The sequence below is a fragment of the Salmo salar genome, chromosome 14, assembly GCF_965601325.2.
Source record: "Salmo salar chromosome 14, fSalSal1, whole genome shotgun sequence".
Taxonomy (NCBI): domain Eukaryota; kingdom Metazoa; phylum Chordata; class Actinopteri; order Salmoniformes; family Salmonidae; genus Salmo; species Salmo salar.
Genome location: NC_138304.1, coordinates 15,773,096 through 15,789,056, shown reverse-complemented (window position 1 = coordinate 15,789,056; position 15,961 = coordinate 15,773,096). Strand labels below are relative to the sequence as shown.

The window sequence follows — 15,961 nt, the reverse complement described above, 5'->3', positions numbered from 1 at the left end:
CTGTATATTCATGTATTACTAGCACAGATGTAAACATAATGTTAGGCTAAATTGGGAACCGATCTCTCTTATCTGATTAACTGTCTGTTAATGGAGCCAAAGGTCTAATGTTAACTTACACAGCGACTCAATGTTCGTAACAGTTGTTCAGGAAACCTAAACCCAATGCTAAACCTTAAAACTTACTTCAAATATGATGCTTTCGCCAATCGCGAAAAGAGCTCGTGGAGCTGTGGAAATATTCTCTCTTCTTCTTCTGTATGTTCTTCTTATTCTTCTGTATCTCGCAACCAACTTAATATTCTCTCGACCTCGATTTGAAAAATGTGCTGCCGAATGTCAAAATAAATGCTTCTTTCAACAAGAGGTGAAATGAGATGTCAATCAGCATCAAACTGCCAGTAGCGAATGAAATTTTGGGGTGGCACCCGGGGTGGCCAATCAGATGTCAGGGGTGTCCAATGCCACCCCAGACACCCCTCTGGCTCCGCCCCTGTGCACCGGGGCCTCCCACTCTTTCTATTCTGGTTAGAGACAGTTTGACATTTACAACATTAACAATGTCTACACTGTATTTCTGATCAATTTGATGTTATTTGAATGGCCCAGAAATGCTTTTCTTTCAAAAACAAGGACATTTCAAAGTGACCCCAAACGTTTGAATGGTAGTGTACATATGAGATGGGTAATGTAAGATATGTAAACATTGTTAAAGTGGCATTATTTAAAGTGACTTGTGATCCATTTATTAAAGTGGCCAATGATTTGAGTCTGTATGTAGGCAGCAGCTGGGTTAGTGATGGCTGTTTAACAGTCTGATGGCCTTGAGATAGAAGCTATTTTTCAGTCTCTCGGTCCCAGCTTTGATGCACCTGTACTGACCACGCCTTCTGGATGTTAGCGGGGTGAACAGGCAGCGGCTCGGGAGGTTGTTGTCCTTGATGATCTTTTTGGCTTTCCTGTGACATCGGGGGGTGTAGGTGTCCTGGAGGGCAGGTAGTTTGCCCCCGGTGATGCATTGTGAAGACCGCACCACCCTCTGGAGAGCCTTGCGGTTGAGGGCGGTGCAGTTGCCGTACCAGGCGGCTCCCTCTGCTGTTTCCTGAAGTCCACGATCATCACCTTTTGTTTTGTTGACGGTGAGGGCCTTCATGGGTACAGGAACAATGGTGGCCATCTTGAAGCATGTGGGGACAGCAGACTGGGATAGGGAGCGACTATTACATAGCTATTATACAAACACTTTTACACACTCTTACACGTGCATTTTAGAAGTCACAAATGCCACTTTAGTTTACTCATTAAGTATGATGACTGTGTCTATCTTCATAAATGAAAATACTAAAAGATTTATGTTGATGAGGAGTTCTCTTAGGAGTTTGTCCACCATGCATGCATTGTAAGATGAGACCCAGATTAGACCTTATATTGACTACAGAAGAGAGGTAATGAAGTCTGCCATTTTGAGGTTCATGTGGTAGTCGTTAATCCTCTCTGCTTTTTATCTTTTGGTAATGCTCATCTCCTGTAGCCTAATAATTTAGTCCACAAACTGTTGGCATCATCTTCAGGCAGATTTTACTGTGTTCTCTATGTTATTGGCTCTTTTCTTATGATAAAAAAAAAAACGGATTAAAAAAACGTTTTATTTTGTGTTGTGTTACCAGTCTTATATGTACACTGAAAACGAAAGCCAGTTCAACCTACATCACCTTTCAGCCATTAGTAGTACTATGTCAGTCATACTATTCCTTATCTAAATAGGTTGGCTACTTCCTGTTAATACAAGGGACCTCCTTGGCCTTAAGGCTTTGAATAGGGTTGTTGTTGTTGTGTAGTGAAGGCTGGAGGGAGTTTGATTGGGCATTCTGTTTACATATCTATCTGTACCTTTCTGCCTATTCCTGTCTGGTCCGCCATCCCTCTGTGGGCCAGTTACCACCCCTGCTGTGTGTGTGTGTTTTCTGTGGTCATGGTGACAGAGTGACATGCATTAGCTATTACTCTGCAGGCTGGGCTACTTTGACCTTGTTCTCAGTGGGATTTTTGCCAGAAACACACAAATCGGAGTCCACACACACACACACACACACACACACGCACAAACTTAACACACAACAAATTCCAGAACTGCAAATGTTAAATCCGTCCCAATATAAAATAAATAAATAAATAATGAACCGAAGATCGTCATGCTCCTCTGATGCTTTTAAAAGCAGACAACGTGGTTCGTTGTATACACACCATGTTCATTTATTTGCATCAGTGTGTCAATGTACCGACTCCAACTTCCTTGCCTGGTTTGGTTTACTAGAGACGGTTATGTGGAAACATGGAAGACGCCACGCTGTAACTATAAAGGCGTCAGGTTCCCCTGGATGCCTGTGATCTGCTGGTGGTTGGTGAACGCGACTTAGGCCTCCTTGATCATGTGAGGGAAATGTACTGTTTTATGGATCAAATCAATGCTACTTCCTAATCACTAATTAGATGGGTTCGTGCAGGTGACGGACTGATTGCAGATGGAGGAATCCTCACTGTCACTGATCCTCAACTTGGCAGTCGACCAGAATATTGCTATGGGAACAACCGAGTTGTCTCAAGTAATGATAATGATGAATTAATTATGCTAAATCATGCAAATATAACTTGTCAGTGTATAGCTGTATATAAGACAGCTGCTGGGACTGCCCCAACAGAGCTTCTGATAGACCTGTACGGTGTGCAGAGTTTGTTGTAACCTCTCCAGCTTGCTGATAATAAAAAGTGATTCATTTTAAGATTGGCTTCAGGTGTCCCTTGTGTTGAATGTCCACCACAATCTGTTGGCAGAAGTCTCTTGGTAGTTCCCATCCATCTTTTTCATTTGGAGTGGAATTCTTTGTGTCTCGCCTGTCTCTTTGTCACAAAAAAGGACCTGGCCAACTCCCGTACCAAACATTCACCTGCCTCTTTCCTCGGCTACTCTTGTGACATGAAGCGAACAAATCGAACCGTAGGTCTTTCACCATTTAGAGGCTGGAGCTTGGTGCACCAGCATCTGAGAGTGGAAGGCGGCTCTGTTGACCCAATGCTTAGGTACACTGTGCCCGGGCTGGCCACATGGGCAATAAACCTGGCTGTCAGCCGCTGGGCAGAGTGGTCCTGCAGCAGGACCAAGGAGTTGAGCCCAGAGTACCACAGGAGAGAGTTGTCAATGCCTACATGAGGCAGGTCCCATTTACAGTATCAGTGTAAAGGGGATCAGTGATAGTGAGGCGGTCCGCCTGAGAAATAACTAAATCAAATAAAATCAAAGTTTATTTGTCACGTGCGCCGAATACAACAGGTGTAGACCTTACAGTGAAATGCTTACTTACAAGCCCTAACCAACAGTGCGATTTTTAAGTAAAAAAATTGGTATTAGGAACACAATACATAAGTAAAGAAATACAAAATAAAAACAGTGAAAATAACAGTAGCGAGGCTATGTACAGGTACAGAGTCAATGTGTGGGGGCACCGGTTAGTCTGGCTAATTGAGGTAATATGTACATGTAGTTATAGTTAAAGTGACTATGCATAGATGATAAACAGAGTGTAGCAGCAGCGTAAAAGAGGGGTTGGCGGGGGGGGTGCTGGGACACAATGCAAATAGTCTGGGTAGCCATTTGATTACCTGTTCAGGAGACTTATGGCTTGGGGGTAAAAACTGTTGAAGCCTTTTTGTCCTAGACTTGGCGCTCCGGTACAGCTTGCCATGCGGTAGTAGAGAGAACAGTCTATGACTGGGGTGGCTGGGGTCTTTGACAATTTTGAGGGCCTTCCTCTGACACTGCCTGGTGTAGAGGTCCTGGATGGCAGGCAGCTTAGCCCCAGTGATGTACTGGGCCGTACGCACTACCCTCTGTAGTGCCTTGCGGTCGGAGGCCGAGCAGTTGCCATACCAGGCAGTGATGCAACCAGTCAGGATGCTCTCAGTGTTGCAGCTGTAGAACCTTTTGAGGATCTGAGGACCCATGCCAAATCTTTTCAGTCTCCTGAGGGAAAATTGGTCTTGTCGTGCGCTCTTCACGACTGTCTTGGTGTGTTTGGACCATTCTAGTTTGTTGGTGATGTGGACACCAAGGAACTTGAAGCTCTCAACCTGCTCCACTACAGCCACGTAAATGAGAATGGGGCGTGCTTGGTCCTCCTTGTCCTGTAGTCCACAATCATCTCCTTTGTCTTGATTACGTTGAGGGATAGGTTGTTATTCTGGCACCACCCAGCCAGGTCTCTGACCTCCTCCCTATAGGCTGTCTCGTTGCTGTCGGTGATCAGGCCTACCACTGTTGGGTCATCTGCAAACTTAATGATGGTGTTGGAGTCATGCCTGGCCATGCAGTCATCGGTGAACAGGAAGTACAGGAGGGGACTGAGCACGCACCCCTAAGGGGCTCCAGTGTTGAGGATCATCGTGGCAAATGTGTTGCTACCTACCCTCACCACCTGGGGGCGGCCCGTCAGGAAATCCAGGATCCAGTTGCAGAGGGAGGTGTTTAGTCCCAGGATCCTTAGCTTAGTGATGAGCTTTGAGGGCACTATGGTGTTGAACACTGAGCTGTAATCAATGAATAGCATTCCCACGTAGGTGTTCCTTTTGTCCAGGTGGGAAAGGGCAGTGTGAAGTGCAATAGAGATTGCATCATCTGTGCATCTGTTTGAGTGGTATGCAAATTGGAGTGGGTCTAGGGTTTCTGGGATAATGGTGTTAATTTGAGCCATTACAAGCCTTTCGGAGGACTTCATGGCTACGGATGTGAGTGCTACGGGTCTGTAGTCATTTAGGCAGGTTACCTTAGTGCTCTTGTGCACAGGGACTATGGTGGTCTGCTTGAAGCATGTTGGTATTACAGACTCAATCAGGAACATGTTGAAAATGTCAGTAAAGACACCTGCCAGTTGGTCAGCACATGCTCGGAGGACACGTCCTGGTAATCCGTCTGGCCCCGCAGCCTTGTGAATGTTGACCTGTTTAAAGGTCTTACGTCGGCTACGGAGAGCGTGATCACACAGTCGTCCGGAACAGCTGATGCTCTCATGCATGCCTCAGTGTTGCTTGCCTCGAAGCGAGCATAGAAGTGATTTAGCTCGTCTGGTAGGCTTATGTCACTGGGCAGCTTGCAGTTGTGCTTCCCTTTGTAGTCTGTAATAGTTTGCAGGCCCTGCCACATCCGACGCGCGTGGGGACGATGTCCTTGATGCACTTATTGATAAAGCCAGTGACTGATGTGGTGTACTCCTCAATGCCATCGGAAGAATCCCGGAACATATTCCATTCTGTGCTAGCAAAACAGTCCTGTAGTTTAGCATCTGCTTCATCTGACCACTTTTTTATAGACCAAGTCACTGGTGCTTCCAGCTTTCATTTTTGCTTGAAAGCAGGAATCAAGAGGACATAATTATGGTCAGATTTGCCAAATGGAGGGCAAGGGAGAGCATTCTACACGTCTCTGTGTGTAGAGTAAATGTGATCTAGAATTTTTTTCCCTCTGGTTGTGCATTTAACATGCTGATAGAAATGAGGTAAAACTGATTTAAGTTTCCCTGCATTAAAGTCCCCGGCCACTAGGAGCGCCACCTCTGGGTGAGTGGTTCCTGTTTGCTTATTTCCTTATACAGCTGACTCGGTGCGGTCTTAGTGCCAGCGTCCGTCTGTGGTGATAAATTAACAGCCATGAAAAAAATAGATAAACTCTCTTGGCAAATAGTGTGGTCTACAGCTTATCATGAGCTACTCTACTTCAGGTAAGCAAAATCTAGAGACTTCCTTAGATTTCGTGCACCAGCTGTTGTTTAGAAATATACACAGACCCCTCGTCTTACTGGAGTGTGCTGTTCTGTCTAGCCGTTGCAGCGTATATCCCGCTAGCTGAATGTTTTCCATGTCGTAATTCAGCCACGATTCGGTGAAACATAAGATGTTACAGATTTTGATGTCCCGTTGGTAGGATATTCGTCATCGTACCTCGTCTAATTTATTGTCCAATGATTGTACGTTGGCAAGTAATATTAATGGTAAGGGCATATTTCTCACTCGCCATCGGCGGATCCTTACGAGGCACCCCGCCCTGTGTCCTCTATACCTGCGTCTCTTTCTCCTGCCAATGACGGGGATTTTGGCCTTGTCAGGTGTCTGAAGTACATCCTGTGCGTCCTGCTTGTTGAAGAAAAAAATATTTTGTCTAACCTGAGGTGAGTGATCGCTGTCCTGATATCCAGAAGCTCTTTTTTTGCTGTAAGATACGGTTGCAGATGCATTATGTGCAAAATAAGTTACAAATAACGCGGAAAAAACACATAATAGCACAATTGGTTAGTCACCCGTAAAATGGCTGCCATTTCTTCCGGCGCCATCTTCAACTAAGAGAAGGTTGCACAACATCCTGACTAGTGCCAGAGACACGTCAAGAGAAGCACACGCAGTAGACTATAGACCACTGAGTGAATGAGTTATAAGAACATGCATATAGGAATGTGTTGTGGAACTTTTTGTCAGAAGGGGGCCGTGTGTTGAATTAACTTATCCGGAGCTGAGCTCTTTTGGCAGGCATGTGGTGAGAGTAACAGAGGAGGTGTGTTAGTTTGAGAAAGCATGTGTATGTTTGTATGCACCAAACCCAACAGACTCAGACGGCTAAATGTTCACCTTTTCAGTATGAACCTTAAGTTACCCAAGTCTCAGGAATTAAGAAAAATCTTCCACTCTTCCGCCTTAAAGTTGCAGGAGGTGTTTGTGTTCAAGGGCTTTTTTCCAAATAATTTTCTGCAAGTTGGTAAATATAAATGTTTGCTTGTCCCCCAGTATCAAATGGAGCGAAATGTCTCCAAAACAAATATCTGTGTACAGAACAGCTTGTTCCAAACTGAGCAGTGTGTCCATAAACTACAAATATGTTGCATATTCTCAACTCTCTTTCTTTTTTCAACCTTTTAGCAGTCCTTCTTTTGACCAAAAGGTAAAAGGCCAGTAAAGTAGCAGGAGCCTATCTCCTGTTTCTCTAATGTGAGACAACTTGACGTACAAGGACAGGATGCTAGTCTATCACAGGACCTAACCTCCAATCTCTCTCCTTAATGCTGAACTTCTCTCTGAAAGGTTTTCTACCAAGCTAAGTTGAGTCTACAGCCATGAAGACTGCATTGACTTTTACATGGCTCAGTCATTTGGGCACTTGGATGGGTAACTACTGTTCAATGCTCCCGGAGGGAGAGAGGGAGGGAGGGAGAGATTCTGATAATTTATTTATACCATTTCACCCCCCTCTCCTTTTCTCTCTCAAATGAATCTGCTCCTATAATTATCACGGTGGGTGAAATGAGTTTGTTAGTTAATATCTCATCTGCCTCGGTTAATTGGATGCCTTGATTACAGGACTGATGAAAACACAACAACTGTTGATTGCAAAGTGTAACGAATATGCAAACGACATGAGCATTGGAGCCTCAGGTTTGAGAGAGTTTTGAACGGCTCTCTACTGAAATATTTCTGAACGTCTAGCAGCTGAATTAGTGTTCAGTACGGCGAACACGATCCCAGGAGAAAGTAGGGAGCAGGGGAAATAAGGAAAGGGCTTGAAAAATAGAGCAGGGAGGAATGGAGAGGAAGAGAGGTTGTTGAATAATTAAGCACAGAACACCTGTTGAACCATCCTTCATTTTCTCTTTCACCTCTCAGACCAAAGAATAACCACTAAGATACTGAAAACCATCCTCTTAATGTCAATCCAACTAATATCACATTTTTACTTGTGGTGAAACTAAGAGGATTTACTGTGCTTACCTGAGTAAGGTAGCCTTGTCGGGTAGGAGCGTTGGGCCAGTAACCGGAAAGGTTGCTGGATCGAATCCCTGAGCTGACAAGGTAAAAAATCTGTCATTCTGCCCCCGAGCAAGGCATTTAACCCACTGTTCCCGGGCACTGATGACGTGGATGTTGATTAAGGCAGCAACCAGCACCTCTCTGATTCAGAGGGGTTGGGTTAAGTGCGGAAGACACATTTCAGTTGAATGCATTCAGTTGTACAACTGACTAGGTATCGTCCTTTCCCTAGTACACAGTAATCTCAATATACAGAGTCTTTTTAACATCATCACTGGAAACCAATGTTAACCTTCATGCACACTGTAGAGCTCTTCCCATGGTAATTGATTAGTCATTATTAACTATTATAAACTGGGTGGTTCGAACCCTGAATGCTGATTGGCTGACAGCCATGGTATATCAGACCGTATACCAGGGGTATGACAAAACATTTATTTTGACTGCTTTAATTGCGTTGGTAACCAGTTTATAACCAGTTCAATAAGACAAATCAAATCAAACTTTATTTGTCACATGTGCCGAATACAACGAATACAACGAGTGTAGACCTTACAGTGAAATGTAAAATGTAAAAAAAAATGCTTACTTACAAGCCCTTAACCAACAATGCAGTTCAAACCCTCGGGGGTTTGTGATATTTACATATTATTATTATACATTTTTTGGGGGTGATATATCGCCAATATACCACGGCTAAGGACTGTGTCAAGGCACTCTGCGATTCGTTGTGCCTAAGAACAGCCCTTAGCCGTGGGGTATTGGCCATATACCACACCTCCTCGGCCCTTATTGCTTAACTATACCATGGCATTGTTTACCGGCAAATGTGTTAAATTATAGCCATGGTATAAAAATGATAATGAACTCGGGGCTCTATGCGTTTTCTGGAAAATAATGCAACTCTGTGGAAAGTCAGTTCCACTCTGCTAGCGCGTGGTGGAATACACCTTCCACGTCGTTCATTATTTTCCATAGAACGCATAGCCTCTCGTTGATTATCCCTCACCCAATTAATTCCTGAACAGCCAGGCATGATTCATTGAAATTAGCAACTCAACCAAGTGTGCGTTTGGGCACACATATTAAAAAATCTTACAAATAGCCTCCATTCACTCAGTGCTGTATGTAAACACATTAATTATGTGTAGACATACTGCCATATACATTGAAACCATTTCTACACTGTATATATAAAATGTGATTGGTCAAATATAACTTCTATGGTCCTGCACTATGTATAGATTTTTGTTTAGATATGCTCTTAAAAAGTACTGGGTCTTACTGTAAATAATGAATAGGCTCCCTCTAGTCTTTATGAATATTTCTGGTAGCTCCTAGAAAGCATTGGTGTCTTTGAGTGTCATGTCGTGCCTTTGGTGTGTATAAAAAAATGGTGTTTTCAACTTTGTATTTTGGGGTCAAGTCTATTTCAATGTATTTAAATTTGAAGAACTTGTTTTGACTTTCAGTTTAAATTGAACCATAATATAAACGGACATTTTGAAACTAAACATCTGATACTTTGTTTACCTTGGCAGCTATCTCCTGAGTGGCGCAGCGGTCTAAGGACCTGCATCTCAGTGCTAGAGGTGTCACTACAGACCCTGGTTCGATTCCAGGCTGTATCACAACCGGCCGTGATTGGGAGTCCCATAGGGAGGTGCACAATTGTCACAGCGATGTACGGATTAGGGTTTGGCTGCTGTTGACTTGCCTAGTTAAATAAAGGTTAAATATAAAATCTCCTGTTTGGGCTCTTGTAAAAGATGGGCACATAGAGTGTCTATCTCAAGGCCACCATTAATTTACTCAGAACACTGCTGAGTATAGACAATAATCATGTACGTCTTTCAAACGTAACAAAGTTGAGTCTGGATGAATTTGGCTATAAGAAAAAAAGCTAACATTCTGTACTTGTAACGGCACGGCGTTGTATCAACAAATCGTTGGAATGTCGACCAGTCAAATAACTGAAATTCAACCAAATAAGGGAAATTCTCTCTCTATCCTCCCTTCTCTCTCTCAGGCTGCAGCTGACTACGTGAAGGCCCACTTGCCCGAGTCTCTGAGGCAGCAGCTGCTGTCCTATGACAGGGAGAAGAGGGAGGGCGTTCTCTCCTACCACAGCATCCTGGAGCAGCGCATCCTGGCTGTGGACCGAGACATGGTGGACAAGCTCTCCGCCAATCATGACGAAGCAGGTGAGGGACCGGATGAGTGCTGACCTAAGATCAGTTTTGCCAATAATGAATAAGATTACATGTACAGGGGGAACCTGATCCTAGATCAGCACTCCTACTCTGAGACGTTTTGTGAATACGGGCCCAGGTGTCACACATTAAAAAGCTGGCAGCAATGGGGGAGGGGTTAAGACCGTAGGTCAGATAGTTATCTTCAGTAGGAAATGAAAATATGTGTTCTTATTGGACAAGTTAAGGTAGTACCTACCTGTTTCACTCTGTTTTCCACCTATTGAACATAACCCAGGTTAAGACTGGTCAGAGTTGCCCCTCTCTGTAAAACATCCTAATGACGTTCTGCGTAGAGAAAACAGAAAGACAAGGAACACTTTTTATAAATGTAAAGCACTTTTTAGATGTTTTACAGATTTTGTCTGTGAAGAAGAAATGCCGTATACATCAAATGTTGTATTATTTGTTATGGCGGCCGTGAAATGTCTCCATGTACAAGGTCAAGACACAAAGTCAGTGTCGTTACCCTTTGTTGCCCTGGGAGATTTATTGTCAGCCCTGAGAAATGGATTAAATGCCTGTACTGGAAACAGTACCTTATAAATCACTGGATTTCCAATGGAAGAGGAGGACAGGGGCAGAATGAAAAGGTGAACCTTTGTCAGATAAGTTATTAGGGCTAAGAATAGCATTCACTCCTCTTACTCGGATGCTTTCATTGTTATGATATACACAGAGTGTACAAAACATTGGGAACACTTACCTAATATTGAGTTGCACCCCCCTTTGCCCTCAGAACAGCCTCAATTCATCAGGGCATGGACTCTACGAGGTATCTAAAGCATTCCACAGGGATGCTGGCCCGTGTTGACTCCAATGCTTCCCACAGTTGTGTCAAGTTGGCTGGATGTCCTTTTGGGTGGTGGACCATTCTTGATACACACGGGAAACTGAAAAACACGGCAGCGTTGCAGTTCTTGACACACTCAAAGCAGTGTGCCTGGCACCTACTACCATACCCCATTTAAAGACACTTCAATCTTGTGTCTTGCCCAATCACCCTCTGAATGGCGCACATACACAATTCATGTCTTAATTGTCTCAAAGCTTAAAGATCCCTCTTTAACCGGTTTACTCACCTTCATCTACGCTGATTGAAGTGGATTTAACAAGTGACATCAATTTCACATGGTCAGTCTGTGTCATGGAAAGAGCAAGTGTTCTTAATGTTTTGTACACTCAGTGTATATACACTGGCGTTCAGTATTGCGGTTGATTAGCAGAATAGGATACACATATTGTATTCTGAGAATGAGAAACACAGGTGAAAAATGTATTCGAATAAACTTAAAGGGACATCACATAAAAAAAATCTAAGTTCGTGAAATGTTTTCAGTACTTCACAGTAGTGTAATATCAAAATAGATCCACGTCCCAGGCCATCGGTTGTGTAGATCTAGCTATGGTTTTGGAATGTAATGTCCCTTTAAAAAAAATATCTATATTTCTCCCTCTCTTAGGCACAACATGTCTGGTGGCCCTGCTATCAGACCGGGAGCTGACGGTGGCCAACGTTGGGGACTCGCGGGGCGTGCTGTGTGACAAGGATGGGAATGCGGTGGCCCTGTCACATGACCACAAGCCCTACCAGCTCAAAGAGCGCAAGAGGATCAAGAGGGCAGGTGAGCGGAGCGCTGCATGGATCAAAAGGACCACAACGCTATGGGGACGTTGTAGAGACGTTTGTGTCAAACCTAGCTAAACTGTAAATACTACAGAGTGAAGTCACGCTAAATTTCACAGGGCTGTTTTAGAACGGAACTAAAAAAGCATGAATGAAAAAATCTCAATTGAAAATGCTTCTCAGTCCAGCACCAGTGCTGTCAAAATTCTGTTTTTTTCTGTGTTTCCAAACCTCTCTGCCAATAACATCTAGTTTTCCCTTCTCAAGTCAGACCACTCCCAGACAGTCCTAGCAAAATTCTTGCTTCAGAAATAGTGTTTTGCTAAAAAGCAATTTCTTTCTTTTTGACCATTTTAATGGAATGCACTTAATTTTTACCCAGAAAGGATTTGATATTGATAATAAATATCTGCTGCATTGGGCCTTCAAACTGTCCAGGAAACAAACTGTCACAGAAACAAAACACACATACATTTCCTTGGCTGTGGCAGGCAGTGTATAATTATTCTCATAAAATGTTTCCCACATTTCAGCAGATCACAATGGCATGCTAGGATGAATCACTAGAATGAATCAGTGTCAAACAGAGAGACTAAGAATTGCAGCCTTGAGTCGCCACCTGTTGGCCCTCTTTGGAAATGCAAACAGTGATGTCTTATCAAATCAAATTGTATTGGTCACATACACATATTTAGATGTTATTGTGGGTGTAGCAAAATGCTTGTGTTCCTAGTTCCAACAGTGCAGTAGTATCTAACAATTCACAACAATACACACAAATACAAAAGTAAAATAATGGAATTAAGAAATACATAAATATTAGATCGAGCAAAGTCGCATTGGCATTGACTAAAATGCAGTAGAATAGAAAACAGTATATATATATATATGAGAAAACTAAAGCAGTATGTAAACATTATTAAAGTGGCCAGTGATTCCAAGTCTATGTATATAGGGCAGCAGCCTCTAAGGTGCAGGGTTGCGTAACCAGGTAGAAGCCGGCAAGTGATGGCTATTTAACTGTCTGATGGCCTTGAGATAGAAGCTGTTTTTCAGTCTCTCGGGCCCAGCTTTGATGCACCTGTACTGACCTCGCCTTCTGGATGTTAGCGGGATGAACAGGCCGTGGCTCGGGTTGTTGATGTCCTTGATGATCTTTTTGGCCTTCCTGTGACATCGGGTGCTGTAGGTGTCCTGGAGAGCAGGTAGTTTACCCCCAGTGATGCGTTGGGCAGACCGCACCACCCTCTGGAGAGCCCTGTGGTTCGCTGGCAGTGCAGTTGCTGTACCAAGTGGTGATACAGCCCGACAGGATGCTCTCAATTGTGCATCTGTAAAAGTTAGTGGGGGTTTTAGAGGCCAAGTCCCTAAAATTTCATCAGCCTCCTGAGGTTGAAGAGGTGCTGTTGCACCTTCTTCACCACACTGTCTGTGTGGGTGGACCATTTCAGATCGTCAGTGATGTGTACGCCGAGGAACTTGAAGCTTTCCACCTTCACTGCGGTCCTTCGATGTGGATAGGGGTGTGCTCTCTCAGCTGTTTCCTGAAGTCCACGATCAGCTTCTTAGTTTTGTTGACGTTGGGTGAGAGGTTATTTTCCTGGCACCACTCTCCCAGGGCTCTCACCTCCTCCCTGTACGCTGTCTCGTCATTGTTGGTATCAGGTCTACTACTGTTGTGTCTTCTGCAAACTTGATGATTGAGTTGGAGGCGTACGTGGCCATGCAGTCATGGGTGAACAGGGAGTACAGGAGGGGGCTGAGCACGCACCCTTGTGGGGCCCCTGTGTTGAGGATCAGCGAAGTGGAGGTGTTGTTTCTACCTTCAACACCTGGGGGCGGCCCGTCAGGAAGTCCAGCTTAATGATGAGCTTGGAGGGTACTATGGTGTTGAATGCTGAGCTATAGTCAATGAACAGCATTCTTACATAGGTATTCCTCTTGTCCAGATGGGATAGGGCATTGTGCAGTGCGATGGTGATTGTATCGTCTGTGGATCTATTGGGGTGGTAAGCAAATCGAAGTGGGTCTAGGGTGTCAGGTAAGGTGGAGGTGATATGATCCTTGACTAGCCTCTCAAAGCACTTCATGATGACAGAAGTGAGTGCTACGGGGCGATAGTCATTACGTTCAGTTACCTTTGCCTTCTTGGGTACAGGAACAACGGTGGACATCTTGAAGAAGGTGGGGACAGCAGACTGGGATAGGGATAGATTGAATGTGTCCATAAAGACACCAGCCAGCTGGTCTGCGCATGCTCTGAGGACACGGCTAGAGATGCTGTCTGGGCCGGCAGCCTTGCGAGGGTTATTAGCTCTGACAAATGATAGGAAGCACTAATATAGTGAGGGGAAAAAAGTATTTGATCGCCTGCTGATTTTGTACGTTTGCCCACTGACAAAGAAATGATCAGTCTATAATTTTAATGGTAGGTTTATTTGAACAGTGAGAGACAGAACAACAACAAAAATCCAGAAAAACGCATGTCAAAAATGTTATAAATTGATTTGCATTTTAATGAGGGAAATAAGTATTTGACCCCCTCAATCAGAAAGATTTCTGGCTCCCAGGTGTCTTTTTATACAGGAAACAAGCTGAGATTAGGAGCACACTCTTAAAGGGAGTGCTCCTAATCTCAGCTTGTTACCTGAATAAAAGACACCTGTCCACAGAAGCAATCAATCAAGATTCCAAACTCTCCACCATGGCCAAGACCAAAGAGCTCGCCAAGGATTTCAGGGACAAGATTGTAAACCTACACAAGGCTAGAATGGGCTACAAGACCATCGCCAAGCAGCTTGGTGAGATTATTCGCAAATGGAAGAAACACAAAAGAACTGTCAATCTCCCTCGGCCTGGGGCTCCATGCAAGATCTCACCTCGTGGAGTAGCAATGATCATGAGAACGGTGAGGAATCAGCCCAGAACTACACGGGAGAACCTTGTCAATGATCTCAAGGCAGCTGGAACCATAGTCACCAAGAAAACAATTGGTAACACACTACGCCGTGAAGGACTGAAATCCTGAAGCACCCGCAAGGTCCCCCTGCTCAAGAAAGCACATATACATGCCCGTCTGAAGTTTGCCAATGAACATCTGAATGATTCAGAGGACAACTGGGTGAAAGTGTTGTGGTCAGATGAGACCAAAATGGAGCTCTTTGGCATCAACTCAACTCGCCGTGTTTGGAGGAGGAGGAATGCTGCCTATGACCCCAAGAACACCATCCCCACCGTCAAACATGGAGGTGGAAACATTAAGCTTTGGGGGTGTTTTTCTGCTAAGGGGACAGGACAACTTCACCGCATCAAAGGGACGATGGACGGGGCCATGTACCGTCAAGTCTTGGGTGAGAACCTCCTTCCCTCAGCCAGGGCATTGAAGGTGGGTATTCCAGCATCACAATGACCCAAAACACACGGCCAAGGCAACAAAGGAATGGCTCAAGAAGAATCACATTAAGGTCCTGGAGTGGCCTAGCCAGTCTCCAGACCTTAATCCCATAGAAAATCTGTGGAGGGAGCTGAAGGTTCGAGTTGCCAAACGTCAGCCTCGAAACCTTAATGACTTGGAGAAGATCTGCAAAGAGGAGTGGGACAAAATCCCTCCTGAGATGTGTGCAAACCTGGTGGCCAACTACAAGAAACGTCTGACCTCTGTGATTGCCAACAAGGGTTTTGCCACCAAGTACTAAGTCATGTTTTGCAGAGGGGTCAAATACTTATTTCCCTCATTAAAATGCAAATCATTTTATAACATTTTTGACATGCGTTTTTCTGGATTTTTTGTTGTTGTTATTCTGTCTCTCACTGGTCAAATAAACCTACCATTAAAATTATAGACTGATCATTTCTTTGTCAGTGGGCAAACGTACAAAATCAGCAGGGGATCAAATACTTTTTTCCCCTCACTGTGTATCATGTGCTGGATTTGGTAAGTGGTGGAAAAGTACCCAATTGTCATACTTGAGTAAAAGTATTGTTACGAACCGGCTCAGAGTTCGCAACAAGGGAGACAACGTGGAGACAAGGAGTATCAAAATATATATTTATTAAATAAAGTAACTAAGTAATTAACAATGGTGTGTGTAATCAGTAGTGTAAGTGAGTGTTTTGCATAGCTGAATGTAATAATGCAGGGTGTTGAAAAGTGCCAAAGCAAATAACCAAAAAGCCACAAAAACTACACAACCAAAATCAACAAAGTGTCTGGGTGGAGAGAGTCTTTCCAATAACTGTG

At 44.0% G+C, this 15,961-nt stretch overlaps 1 protein-coding gene across 1 annotated transcript in view; it reads left to right on the top strand.

Moving 5' to 3' along the window:
- Positions 1-15,961, top strand: part of LOC106568925 (protein phosphatase 1L) — a 31,535-nt gene that overhangs the window by 8,781 nt on the left and 6,793 nt on the right. Inside the window, exons 2-3 of the mRNA XM_014139763.3 lie at positions 9,872-10,046; positions 11,558-11,719. Of these exons, the coding sequence (XP_013995238.1) occupies positions 9,872-10,046; positions 11,558-11,719 (337 nt within the window). The remainder of the gene's footprint in view (positions 1-9,871; positions 10,047-11,557; positions 11,720-15,961) is intronic.